Raw genomic sequence first — 14,439 nt, forward strand, 5'->3', positions numbered from 1 at the left:
GTGTCCATCTGCCACAGAGAGAGGTCCACAAAAAAGAACAATATGAAGGGACGTAGTGAGGGATGCCATGCAATTTCTCTTTCTTCTTCATCACCTCGAGACTAATGATTTTAAAACAAATGCATTTCTACACTCTGGGTTGCTTGGGAAGAGCCAGGCAAGGCTCTTTCAGACGGCACGTGATTGTGCTACCTGCGGCTTGAAAAGAGCACTATTGTCAATGCCTACACTGAAGGGTTCTCCTGTCTGGCGGGTGCTCTCAGCATCGAGTGAGGGGCCACAGAAGACAAGACAAATGGAAGAGACCCTGAAAGAGGTATTATTGTGTGTGATGCCATCTTCATTGCCAACCTGATTGGCTCTGAAGTCACCTAGGAGACACATATGGGGCATGAGGCGAAGGTGTTGCTGAGGAGGTTTAATTGAGACTCATCCTGAGTGTGGGTGGAACCATCCTTCCAGCTGGGGTCCCTAACTGAAAAGGAACAGGTGATCTGAGCACCCACATCCGTCTCTTTCCGTCCACTTCCTGACTGTAGAGTCAGTGTGGCCAGCTGCCCCACATTCCCACAGCTGTCTCTGGAGAATTCTCACCACCATGTCTTCCCCACCACGGTGGTCTAGTCCCTCAAACCATGGGCAAAAATAACCCTGCCTTAAAGTTGTTTCAGATGAGAAATGCCCCTCACTTGGCCCCAGTTGTTGGTGCACAATGAGAACTCTAGGAGATGGACCTTGCTGAAGTGTGACACTGGGGATGGCCTTTACAGCCACCCCTCCTGTGTACAAACGAAACGTGATCACAGTCAGCTTCCGGATCCTCCCCCATACATTGCTCTGGGACAGACCGGGTTCCCTTTGGAGTTATAAGCTAAAATAAAACCTTTTTTCCATGGCTTGATTTTTGGGGGGTATTTTATCACAGCAACAGAAAAAATAACTAATGTGTTGGGTAGTTTGTCAAAGAAATAAGGAAAGAAACTAAGCTAGGCACTGCCCATGGGGAATGGATTCCCAAAGACGCTGTCCTACCCCCATGCCGCCCTGTGATTAGGACTGGAATCCACAGTCTCAGTGGAGTTACTATGCTTTTAGTGACCCATCGGCCTTCCAAGTTTTCTCTCCCTGGATGGAGACGGACCCACTTACCACCTGCAGCAGAGCGAGGTAGGCATTCCCCACGTTGTCGAAGTTGACTTTCGGGACCTCCCACGAGAAATTGCTATCTCTACACTGGCTTCGGTTTTGAATTTCAGTATGACTGAAATATTTATTGATGTCTGTCCCGTTAATGCACCTTCCAAACCTCCCAGAAAAAAAATTTACTCCCAGGATGCAAAATATGAGCCAGAAAATGAGGCAGACCAGTAGGACGTTGAGAATGGCGGGTATGGCGCTGATGAGGGCGTTGACCACAACCTTAGGGAGGTGAGACAGAGGAAAACAGGTAACACACAGAGAACCCAACAAGCGCTCCATCTTCCCAGCAGGGACCCAACAGGCAGGACGGGATCTCCAGGGTTATTTTGTCTTTACTCTGAACATCCCTCTCCCAACCCACAGTGAGCTCTACTTTCTGCTCAGATGGCCACCAAGGACAACCTCAGAAGTGCCCTGTGAAGTCGACATTAGGCACACGGAACACGTCTTTACCTAGGATGTTTAAGGGAAGACAGTCTACCTAGGCTGTCAAGAGACAGGCCACGGCATAGTCTTCTCGCTACTTCTTGTAGTTCAGGACCTGATCTGGTGATGTGGGACCCCAGGAAAAGCTTGACAAAAGCACAAGAGCATTTGACCTCTGCCTGTCCTGTTAGTTACGTTTCCGCCCATCCACCTGGACACGTACCTTCATTCCTTCGAACTGAGACAGTGCCCGCAGGGGCCTCAGGGCCCGCAGAGTCCGGAAGGACTTCAGGCTTGGTGAGTTCGTGAGACTGACCACAGACACCTGTGGAAGGAGACACTGCCTGGTGAGGACAGCTGCCTGGGCAGCCAAGACTGCCAGTGCAGACTCAGGAGTCCCCTCCTCGTTTTCCCCTTCATGTGTATGCATGCCTTCCTGTCTGTGTGCCTGTATGTGAGTGTATGTGGGGACCAGGGGTCAACTTGTGGTGTCTGTCTCAATTGTTCTCCACCTCACTGTTTGAAGGAGAGTTTCTCACTGAACCTGGAACCCAAATGGGCTAGAATGACTGCCCAGTGATGCCTAGGGTACTCCTGTCTCTGCCTCCATAGTTCTGGGATTACAGATATTTACCACTCTGCCTGGTTCCTAGTTCTGGGGTTACAAATGTGTGCTACTCTGCCTGATTTTTTACATGGATGCCAGGCTTCCACATTTAGGGCCTCGTGCTTACACAACATCTCTCCAGCGCTATCAAGGACCCTATTTCTGAGATGTTGAGCACAGTGACAAGCCAGATCCTGCTTACAATGAGAGAGATATGTTTATGTCGTTTGAGTCTCAAAAGACACTGAGAAGCTGGTATAAATTCAAGGAAACCAGATGGCCATGTCATCGCCGCACAGGACAAGATCGTAAATCAGATTGGGGCAGGAACATTTGTTGAATGGCTAGATTACAAAATGTGTGATCGACATTAAATAGTTTTATTAAAAACTGGGGAGATAATAGGACAGTGCCTGTCTCTCAAGCATGAGGACCTGGGTGTGGGTCCCCAGCACCCTATAAAAAGCCAAGTGTGGAAGCACATGCCTGTCATTCTAGTGATGGAAGGCGGAGACAGGAGGACCCCCCAGGAGGCCAGCTAGCTTGATGTACATGGTGAAATTCCAAGCCATGGGGAGACCTTACCTCAAACAAAAAACGGAAGACACCTGAGGACAGACATCTGTGGTTGTCCGACAGACATGCTTAGGCTATGCACATGCGGTGCACACCCAAACCCCTCGGTGCACTCACACAGATATCATGCATGGGCATGCACACCCCAAAAATAAAAATAAGAAGTGCATTAATACATCATTTTTAAAATAAGGTTTTAAGTTTGTTGGGAGTGTATTTAGGCAGGTTCCAGCAAACTCTCCTCTGCGTCACCCCTCTTGGAGAGAAAGAACGGAGAAGAGGGCTGTTCTGAGTACCACAGAAGGTTCTCACCATGGGGGGCATCCCATGGGGACACTGCACCTAGTCATCTGCGCCATCAGATTTAGAGATAGCAATCAGATTCTCACACTAAAGCAGCTGTGATCTTTCTCACTCTCAGTCACTGTTCAAAGGGACAAGTCCTCTAGGATGACTTTGTTTTTATTTTTATTTTATTTTATTTTTTATTTTTATTTCCACTCTCAATCACTGTTCAAAGTGACAGGTATTCTAGAATGACTTTTTTATTTTTAATTTTTTCTGGCTTACATTAATTATTCTGTTCTTTTCTGAGACCCCATGATGTATAATATAAATTGTATATCATACATCATAATCTACTTCTTCCCCATTTTTTTTAATGTATGTGAGCACCTGCACTCACTCTACCCAGGGAGAGGCCAGAGGACAACCGGCAGGCGTCTCTTCTCTCCTACCGTGACCTCGCTCAGTGCAAGATCCTTCACCTAACGTGCTAACTCACTGACTCACGCCATTCTAACTGCTGCGGACTATCACAAGGCATAAGCGCTCCTGTCTTACAGACCCATTCCCCTCTGGTGAATATCTAAGCTACCTCCTTTTATTTGTTATAAAGAATATCATAAGCTGACAGACGTGTGTTTTGCTTGGGTACATATCCAAGAGTCTCCATTGGATCTATACTAGGATTGGTATGTCTAGATTACAGATAGGCACAATTCTTAATTTTACTGAATAATGCAAAAATTTCTCCATAATGGCTGTCCCAATTAAACTGTTAGCAGTGAGTAGAGATTTTAATTTCCAAGGCTCTTCTTAATTCAGGTGTCAGTTAACTAAAATTGTTTCTCAGTCTGAGTAATGTAAACACTCACTTTTAAATGTGCTTCTGTGCTGACTCATGGAACGAGTCTGCCATTACTCACACATATGTTAGCAGCGCGGGTTTCTCCTGTCTGCACACGCGTGTCAGCAGCCCAGGTTTCTCCTTTCTCCTGTCTGCATCCTTTGGGTGTCATTTTCCTTGTCATCTGTATTTTTTTATTTATTTATTTATTTATTTATTTTTGGTTTTTCAAGACAGGGTTTCTCTGTAGCTTTGGAGCCTGTCCTGGAACTAGCTCTTGTAGACCAGGATGGCCTCGAACTCACAGAGATCCACCTGCCTCTGCCTCCCGAGTGCTGGGATTAAAGGTGTGCGCCACCACCACCACCTGACTAGGTTTGTGTTTTTCTACTCCATAATTATCATTAGGATCATTGTATGGACTCTTTCAAGCTTTTCTTCCATTTATTAATCTATTTACTGTGGGGGGGGGCGTTGTGTCGAGCTCAGGGGTCGGAGGACAACTTGCAGGACTTGGCTCGCTCCTTCCTTCCACCATAAGGGCTGTGGAGACTGAGCTCAGATTCTCAGTTTTGGTGACAAGCACCTGGACCTGTTGAGCCACCTCATGGCCCTCTTCATATGCAATTTTGATTGATTTGAATGTCATCTCAGTGGTTTTAATAAGAACGGCCCCCATACCATAGTTAGTGGAACTGTTTGATAGGATTAAAAGGATTAGGAGGTGTGGCCTTGTTAGAGGATGTGTGTCATACGGAGGGGAGGGGCATCTTTGAGGTATCCAAAGAACATGCCAGACTCAGGCTTGTTGGCTGTCCCTGCAGATCAGCTCCAGTACCGCACCTGCCATGCCTGCTGCTCCTGCTGCCAAGATCCCCCCTGAAATGCTTTCTCTTACATGCATTACTGCGGTTGTGGTGTCTCCGCAGAGGGATAGAAAAGAGACTAAAACACTCGCTGTGTCATAAATGAGGAGATCAGACGTCCGCAGGATCAGTTCCTGGTGCCAGGCATGGAGCTGATGAGCTGTGAAACTGGGAGTTTCCTCAGCGCAGTCTAAGTGGCAAGGTCAACACTGGGTCTCACCACGGGTGCCTTCTCTGTGAGTCAGAGGCACAGAACTACACATTTATCTTATGCTCTTTACATCTACTGTTAGGGTTTGTCCTGTTTACTCTCTTACCAAGATTGCACTTGTCTTGGGTTAGACCTGCAATCCCAGCACACAGAAGGTCAGGCAGGAGGAGCAGGGTTCTGGGTCATTCTCTGTTACACAGTGAGTTTGAGGCTAGCCTAGGCTACGTGAGACCCTATCTCAAAAACCAACAAACAATGGTTATGTTTGTCTTCCTTGGATGGTTTGAAGTTTCCCTTTTCCAGTCTTCAAAAGAACTTGATTAGTATTGACTGTTCTTCATAACAACTTGATTAGTATTGAATTTATTAAAACAGTAAAACTTGCTTTACAAACCATCTGGGTCTGTTGATGCTTTTCTGACACCATGGCTTTAGAGTGCTGTTTGATATTCTTAAGGATCGCTGCTAGATTTATACTATTTTGAATTGGCTAAATTTAAATTTTTTACAGTCTTCACTTGGGTGTTCTTGTCTTTACCGTGTGTGCACCACTGTGCGTGTGCATGTGGAGGCCCAGAAGTCAACGTCAGTGTCGTCCTCAGCACGCTCTACCTTATCTTTAGAAACCCCTGGAGCTCACCAGTGTGGCTAGCCAGTCCCAGGGGTTCTTCAGTCTCTGCCTCCTCAGAGTTGGGATTATGGCACCGTGTGGGTGTACCTGGCTTTTGTGCAAGGGAGCTGGAAATCCGAACTCAGGTCCTCACGCTTGCACGTCAAGCACATTGCCAACTGAGCCACCACCCCAGCCCCTTCCCTCCTTTCTTAAATAGGCGTAGACTCAGTATAATGGTGGAAAGAACACATGTGTTAAAGCCCTGCACCCTGGAGTGAGACTTCCTAGATTTGAACCTCGCCTCCACCACTTCTCAGCAGGTAGTCTTGAGCAGGCTTTAGCCTTTCGGAGTTATTTTCTTGCTCCGAATACAGGGAAAACAAAAGCCCTCCCACAAAGAGTGGCTACACCGTGGAAGGAAGAAGACATTGGCACAGGTGGCAGATAATGTGGCTGTTGGAAGATTTTTTTTTTGTCTCCAGACATAACATGATGCCATCTTGGGCTTTGTACCTGGTAGCCATGGCAACTAGAGCAGACTGATAAGAATGCTAGCCAGGTCTATGGAAACACAGCTGTGGGCATTCCCTAGGGGGTAGAAGAAAGAAGACCTGAGATCCCCTCCTGAGACCCTTTTTCTCCCAGCACCGGTTATTTTGGGAGGTCCTAGAGTATATAGCTAAGGAGAGGAAGGTTGACTGACAGCAGGGCTCCGTGACTCGCCTTTCTAAGATGGGGTGGGACTTCGCAGTGATACAGCTCTTCTAGGGTCACCCACAATGGTAAGAAAGCCCAACGAACTCATCCGTCTCACCAAGCTGGACTTCGAAATCGTACTTCAGTGTATCGCTGCTCGTCGGGGAAGAGTAGACAGTCATTGGCTGTTTCTCCCCAGGAAAAGTTAAGGCCACAGTAGTACAAAGGAAGCATCAGAACATGCTCCACTACAGGCCTAGAGGGGCTGAGCCCATCCTGTTCTACGCCATCTGTTCTGCACCCTGAAGCTAGCTGTTAACCTTCTGAGCTGTGGGATTCTTCATCAGGCACTGCTGCCGAGCTCCCCACAACTGTGGTGAGCGCCGAATAAGGTAACGTATGCCAACCCTTCTCTCTTACTTCCTAAACACCAGCATCAGAAACGTGGAAAAAGAAAAAGAAACATTGGAAGGGGAAGGAAAAACAGAGGACGTCCAAAGTTCCTCTAGGTTTTCATCAGACAAGCAGGGTTCAGAGAGAGAGGTGGAGGAGTGTCATCGTGGAGATGGTTGGGGTAGTCTGTGTGTGAGAGGCTGGACCACAGGTGGACAGCTGTCAGTTCGTAGTAAGTACTGCAACAGTGCGTGATATTCTTTGGAAAGGCACCCATATGAGGACCACATGGACGGTAGCCCCCTTAGGGTTCTCTCTCCCATCCCTGCCCCAAACCAAACAGGGCGCAGAGACAGTAAACTTACGATTACAATGAGGAAATCGAGCCAGCACCAGGCACTGGTGAAATACCTCCGGAATCCAAAGGCCACCCACTTTAGAATCATCTCCAGGATAAAAATAAATGTGAAAATATTATCTGTACACCTTAGCAATCGCCAGATATGGGGCCGTGTAGAGATGTTGATGTCTTCAAATATCTGGAAGGAGAAAGCACAGCCAGTGAGTGTGTGCAGGCTCCTTGTCAACTTTGAGTCTTTTCTATTTTATATGATTAAAAACTAGCTGGTATCTTGGTGATGGCGTCTTGGTTTAAAAAAAAGATTAAGGTAGTTCTTTCCCATTAAAATGTATTTCTTGATTAAATAAATATAGAAAATTCCATATCCATATTTCTGTTACCCCGGTGATTTCATGGTCTGTCCTCTCTGGCCCGCTCTGAGGGCTAATCTGGTCAAGTTAACAGTCTAGAATCACTAATCTGGTCAAGTTAACAGTCTAGAACCACTTAGCTGACACAGCTCGGGGCATGTCTGTGAGAGGGTTTATATGCTGCATAGAGCACCTAACTATGGGTGGCTCCAGCCCACAGGCTGGGATTTTGAATTAAATAAAAAAGAAAAAAAGCAAACTGGGGACCACCATATTCTCTCTCTCTCTCTCTCTCTGTCTCTCTCTCTCTCTCTCCTTCCTGACTATGGATGCAATATGACCATGCTCCATCCGCTGTGACAGACTGCACCCTCAAAGTGAGAGCCAAAATAAATGCTCTCTCTCGGTAGTGGAGAATTTTAACTGTCAACACAGCCTTATTGCTCATTTTAATTGACTACGTCTTCAATCTCCTGGAAAGAGAATGCATAACAGATTGTATAGACCAGATTGGCCTGTGCATATGTCTGTGTCTATAATCAATAGTCTGGATTACAATAATCAGTGTGGGAAAGTCAGCCCACTGTGGGTGCCACCCTTTCCTGGGCAGCGATGGGATCCTGGATTGTACACATATGGCGTGAGTGCTAGGTAAGTGCAGATGTATCCATTTCTCTGCTCTTGACTGAGAATGTACCCTGCTGGGACTGTGGGCTGTGGGCCTTCTCCACGACGATGGGTTGTAAGCTGGCTTTACGAGCTGAGTCAATCCCTTCTCTTTAAAGTTGCTTCTGTTAGGACACTTCTGTCTTAGCAACAGAAGCGAAACTAGAACGTCCCCTCAAGTGGCCCTTTCCGCATTGGTGAGAAAGGTAACCGATATACTCCGAATATAAGAGTCTTCCTACATTGTCGGAGCATTTTCCGGGATTCCTAACCCTTTCAGCTCTTGCCAGTTGTATCTTTCCAAGTTTCCCAGAAATACCCTTGCCCTAGACCACTACTTTAACCCTCCAGGTCGCCTTAGCAACTGTACTCAGTGCCTGTCCATTGTGTTCTCGATTCTCTTCTCCATATCTCAGCAAGCCTGGAGTTCATCATCTCCCATGGCTAACTCCCGTTCACCATACAAACACACACACACACACACACACCACACACACCCTACATATAATATCACTTTCTAGCCATATTGAGACACACTAAAATAGAGATGCTCTGAACCAAAGCTCCTGGTGGGAATTTGACTATCAAACATCCATTAAGTGTGATTACAGAAATGGGACATGACACTTTAACCTTCTCCATGTTACACCCTAACATCTCCCTCACCTACTCTGTGTGTCTGCATGTGGACGTGTGTGCGTGTGTGAGTGCATGCGTGTGTGCATGTGTGAGAGAGATTTTGCTGCGGGTCCTATAGAGCTAGGTGTGGTCTCTCATTTCAGTCTTTCTATAGTAAGAATGAAAGAAATGAGAGAAGGGAGCTAGGTACTAACCCTGCCCAAGACACTTAGGAAAACATTGAAAGTGGGCAGAAAATCAGTCCCATTTTAGGTACAAGGTAGGGCCATATCCTAGAGGAAAAGAATTCAAAAGAATCTAACCAACTCATTTCCACCTACCAAATTGAGTTTTGACTAGAAAAAAAAAAAGTCTTTTTATTGTCCAGAAGTAAACTACCTCCCACGGGCTCTAGGGCTCTCGTATTTGAACAATTGGTTCCCAGCAGGTCCACTGTTCTTGTTTGTTTTCTTTGGGGAGGTAGTAGGGGACCTTGGGCTGGGTGACCTTGAAGGAATGTAACTCAGAGTTTACAAACTCATGCCATGGCCTCACTTTCTTTCATTACTTTCTGATCCCTGAGGTTGTGAACGGCAGCCTCATGTTCCTGTCTCCATGGCGGAGAGCTGCTCCTACCACCACGCCTTCCTCACCATGACGGGCTGCACCTTGAACTATGAGTGAGAAGACAAGGTGAAAGCCACTGCCACAGCTCTCGGCTCTTCCCCGTCCTGCGGGCTCCTGCTGAGCCTTGGGAACTTACTGAGCGGACACTCTATAGGGATCTGCCCTGTCCCTATGAGGCTGGTCCTGCTCACTACCCTTCAGCCTCTCCTGCTCTGAGCCCATCACTTACAACTGTGGTCCGTCATCACTGCATCTGTCTTCATCTCCATTACCTGCCCACAGATGACAGACATATCTGGACAGCATCACAGACATGCTTTCTCTTTTGAAACCTTAGCCACGAGCTGGCTAAGTCGGTCAAAGACATGCAACTGAATTTCAAAGTCTCCTGTGTCCTACCAGAGATAGTTTTTAATAAGGAGATACTTGTTACTACTGTGCATTTGTCCAGATCCAACCTTCTCAGAGTCTAACAAGACCCACGTCACCCAGGGAACTTATTTCAATGTAAGCTCTGATTCAGTGGTTTGGAAGGACTCAAGACTTGGCTTTTCAAACTAGCTTCCAAAGCTGCTAGACAGTGTTGGTCCTGAGGCCATAGGCAGTGGTGATGAGTTAGATTTTTCTTATTCTCATATCTATGCAAGCATGTACAGTAAGATGGGCCGGACCTTTTTCCTGATGTTCTCGATACAGCGTGCTCTATACTGCTCTGCCCAGCCTACACCTGCCTCTCTGAAAGCAGATTAGGAACTAGGACAGGGCTCTCTGCCTGCTGGGAGGTCTCTGGTCATGTCATCTTTCCCTGACACTGCAGAGCATGTATCTATGGCCTTCTAGAAGCTCCACTGCCTTCCTGTTGCTTAATACCACTTAAGAAATAATATAAATTCAACTGTAGTATTCACGACACACTAGCAGATGAGATGTAATTACCAAAGACTCCTAAACAAAGTCCATCAGGGGAGATCCCAGGATGGTTCTAGATAAACCTGTATTTTTGTTTGAGGAATAATTTCTACTGTATGTGGAGCACGCGGGTTTATACTGGTGCCAGTCCCTGAGCACAGTCTATACGCCTCCTACCATTTCCCTTAGGATTACACATGTATGAAACAGTAGACAGAAGGCATGGGACCCAAAAGAGCACTTCTGCGCCATCTCTGCTACTACAAACTCCAGATCAAGAACAATTCTGTTCACTTAGCATGACAGTGAAAGTTTGAGCCATTTTAAAGGGAGATACAAGACAGGAGAGGGAGGACAGGAAGCTGAGGAAGAGGGGGAGTTAAGGGAAAGGGGAGTGTGTAAGTGATCAGGGAAGCCAGAGAGAGGACAGGAGTGGCTGGAAGGAATGAATTGAGAGCAGTAAGATGTTGGGGACCCTAAAGTGAATGCAAGTAGACTCAGAGTTACTCGTTAGTCTCACTGAGATTTACATCGCACTGACGGGAAACACCCAAGCACTGGTCATAACTTGATCTGTTCCCTGTAGCCCTTCCCTTAATATCTTGTCTTAGAAAGCATCCTGATCTTCAGGGACAGCGAGAGGAGGAGCTGTCTGAAGTACCGATACAGTAGAGATGTCTAGGAATCCTCCAGAACTGGAGAGCAGGCGGGCAAGCCAAGTCCAAGGGCTAGTTAGACGTGAGAAGGTACCTTCACACTGGCCTGGTTAAACCTCTCCAACAGGCAAAGCACCTTCAGAGTAGAGATTCTGATTCTAGATGTGCAGACTCCTGCCCGGTAAGGAGCCCTCAGTGAAGAACTCCCTACGCTGCCCTTTTCCCAGGGTCACAATCAGCAGCGCCTCCGGCTGCCCCGCTGCCCAACCTCCTCCCCGCGAGCATCCTTTACCAGAGCACCGCTGCTCAGCAGGATGACGAAGATGATAAAGCTCTCAAACCAACTGTGCTTCACGATCTGGTAGCAGGTTTTCCGAAGATTCCACCACACAACCCAGCAAGGCTTCCTCTTGTTTCTCTTGTGACATAGAAAATGGCAGCCGAGGCCTGAAAGGAAGCATTTATGGCATGAGCGTCTGGAGTGGATTGCATTAGTGGCCTCAGCTCGTCACTTCGTGTCCCTTGCCTTGTGAACTGTAGCTTCCCCCATCAGAGGGGGAATGATGATTCTTTCCAAAACCTGAAATTCTCTGGGCCTTGCCTGTTTCTGCTTGCCCTCTTGTGCCATCTTTTTGAAGGAGACAGTTGCAGGCTAGCCCACTGGTTCTCACAGATGCCCTGTGCAGCAGAGCCAGCCTGGTCATATGCTCAGGCTTGATCTGCTGAGCCCCTCACTGATGGCACCCACATGAATAAAGTCATCTACCCTCAGCAGAGACAGCCAGCCCAGGTCAACTGATGTGGAGGTCTATTTATCATTGTACACCATCAATGATTTGTGGTTATTAACTATGCCAAAATTTTAGGGTGGGGAGGTTGTGACATACAGAGAGTACCCAAAGGATTTCAAGAAACTTGAGATGAGAACTTCCAAGGTTTTGGGGACTCTCCCCATACATGGGAGAACTGGATCAATTGCAAAGGGGTTTGCAAGCAGCCTTTGCTCTCAACACACACACCTTTATGATGGACCAGGCTGCCCTTTGGTTCTCAGTGCCCTCCATTGACAGTGGATGTCCCAGGGATCTACAGAGCAGCTGATCTGTTGGCCCGGCTAGTTTTCCAGGAGCACCTTCAGGTATTTACCCTGTTGGGTTGTGTGAACGGAGCCTATCGAAGCCCGGGGTCTCCTGAAATTCCCTCTACTAGAATCTAATAATCTAATAACGCTAGTGCTAGAAACGAGGCGTCCATCCAAACCACAAAGCTACAGGGAACAAAGGCTCCTTGAGCTCTGTGCAAAAATAAGGCCACTTACTTTTGGGTAAGCATCTATCCGGTTGCTTTTTTGGGGTATCCGTGTTTCGGAAATTTATGAAGCTATTCAGATCAATGGTGCTGCATTCTGAGAGCACGCTTGCCGCGTCAGACTTCTGCATGCCAGAGTGGGGGAGGAGAAAGTCAGTCACCAGGACAGTCAGGTTAAAGCCAGAGAGGCAAAGGTTGCTAGACAGGATGGCATTGGTAGCATGCTGCTCCTGTGGGGACTTTTTCTCAAGTTCTCTATCAGCCTCACTTCAGGAGAAAATTAACTCGTCTCCATGGCTAATAAGCAGCAAGTGTATGTGTGCACACTAGCTCAACCCTTCCCCCTACAAATCATAACCCTAATAGGCTGCCAATTAGAGGGTAGGGAATGAGAAAACTACTCTCTGCCCAATTTCCAGCTATCCCAGTTCATAGACTAATCGGTTAGGCCAGTGGTTCTGGCTGGCTTAACCCTGTAGGAGGCATTCTGGCAATGCCTCAAGTTATATTTTTTATTTATTTATTTTGTTTACAGTGTTCTGTTTGCACGTATGCCTGCAGGCCGGAAGAGGACACCAGATTTCATTACAGGTGGTTGTAAGCCACCATGTGGTTGCTGGGAATTGAACTCAGGACCTCTGGAAGAACAATCAGTGCTCTTAACCTCTGAGCCATTTCTCCAGCTCCTCAAGTTATATTTTTTAAAAATAAAAGTATGTGTGTGTGTGTGTGTGTGTGTGTGTGTGTGTGTACAGACCAGAGCACAATCTTGGATATTATTTCTCAGGATCTGAGCATCTTAGGTTTTTGGTTGCTGTTGGTGGTGTTGTTTTGTTTTGAGACAGAGTCTCTCATTGGTCCGGAGCTAACAGTTTGGCTGGTTGCTCATGAGCCCCAGGGATTTTCCTACTTCTGCCTCAGCATCCCGTGGCTGCTGGCTTCTCATATGGCCTTTGGAAATCAAACTCAGGCCCTTGAGCTTGTAGTGCAGGCAATCTGTCAACAGGCTCATCTCCCTAAAACTAGAGACATTTTAAATTTCCACAAGTAGGATACTCCTGATACCTAGTGAACAGAGGCCAAGGGTTGCTGGCAGTCACCCTAGAATTCACAGCAAAGCCCCCCACAGTGATGGGCTGTCTTGCCCCAAATGTCAGTGTAGCAAAACTGACAGCCCCTGACTTACACTTTTGTGTGAGACTCAGCCCTGGCAATGGTATCTTCATTCTTTCCAATATTGACCCACAAGGCTGTTCTGGAGAAGCTGTGTGGAGGGGTCACATGCTCCTCCCAACCATACCCTGGGAATATTACCTTCCGAGCACTCTGTATGGCTAGATGCAGATCTTCTTCAGAGAACACTTCAGTGTCCACACCTTGGTCATCTGGGCTGGTGGGCTGCTTGGTCTCCAGAGGGACGTCACAGATCTGGCACACAGAAGCCCAGAGTGGAGTTAATATTTCTCTAGACAGTCCACTTGGCATGAAGCAAGAGTGAATTCTTGCTCCTGAAAAACTCAACATGGAAGTAGACCGGGAAAACTACTGAACACAACAGAAATAGGAATGTATTGTAAAGTTACTTAATCAAAACAGTATGGTTCCAGAATAAGACTCACCCCGTCCAATTAACTCAAAGATAAAATATCCCTGTGGGTGGGTGGGGGGGAGATAGAGACTGTATGTATATGTGTACATGCATGAGTGTGCGTATGTATGTATGTGTGTGTACATGTAGAGACCTGATGTCCTTCTGAATTATTTTTACCACCCTATTTTTGAGACAGAGTCTCTTACTGAACACAGAGTCACCAACTGGCTAGACTGGCTGGGCTGCAAGGGGGAAGGATCCCCTGTCCCCATCTTCACAGTGCTCTAGTTACGGGAGTGTTTTCAGGGGGTTCTGCCCTGCCCAGTTCCTGCAATCATTATGTACCAAAGAAATCACACAGAAGTCTACATTAGTTATAAACTGATTGGCCCAGTATCTCAGGCTTCTTATTAACTCTTGTAACTTATATAGTTCATTATTCTTATCTGTGTTAGCCACGTGGCTCAGTAACTTTTTCAGCAAGGCAGTCACATCTTACTTCTTCTATGGCGGGTTCACAACTGCAGAGCAATGGGCTTCCTCCTTCCCAGAATTCTCCTGTTCTCATTGACCCGCCTCTACTTCCTGTCTGGTTGTCCTGCCTATACTTCCTGCCTGGCTACTGGCCAATCAGCA

At 47.0% G+C, this 14,439-nt stretch overlaps 1 protein-coding gene across 1 annotated transcript in view; it reads right to left on the bottom strand.

Moving 5' to 3' along the window:
• Scn11a (sodium voltage-gated channel alpha subunit 11) overlaps positions 1-14,439 on the bottom strand; it is a 65,190-nt gene that overhangs the window by 9,976 nt on the left and 40,775 nt on the right. The window contains exons 16-21 of the mRNA XM_057766558.1: positions 13,527-13,640; positions 12,223-12,337; positions 11,197-11,351; positions 7,083-7,256; positions 1,850-1,951; positions 1,150-1,419 (exon numbers count right to left, since the gene is read on the bottom strand). Coding sequence (XP_057622541.1) covers positions 1,150-1,419; positions 1,850-1,951; positions 7,083-7,256; positions 11,197-11,351; positions 12,223-12,337; positions 13,527-13,640 — 930 coding nt within the window. The remainder of the gene's footprint in view (positions 1-1,149; positions 1,420-1,849; positions 1,952-7,082; positions 7,257-11,196; positions 11,352-12,222; positions 12,338-13,526; positions 13,641-14,439) is intronic.

Source organism: Chionomys nivalis, chromosome 4 (genome assembly GCF_950005125.1).
Source record: "Chionomys nivalis chromosome 4, mChiNiv1.1, whole genome shotgun sequence".
Taxonomy (NCBI): domain Eukaryota; kingdom Metazoa; phylum Chordata; class Mammalia; order Rodentia; family Cricetidae; genus Chionomys; species Chionomys nivalis.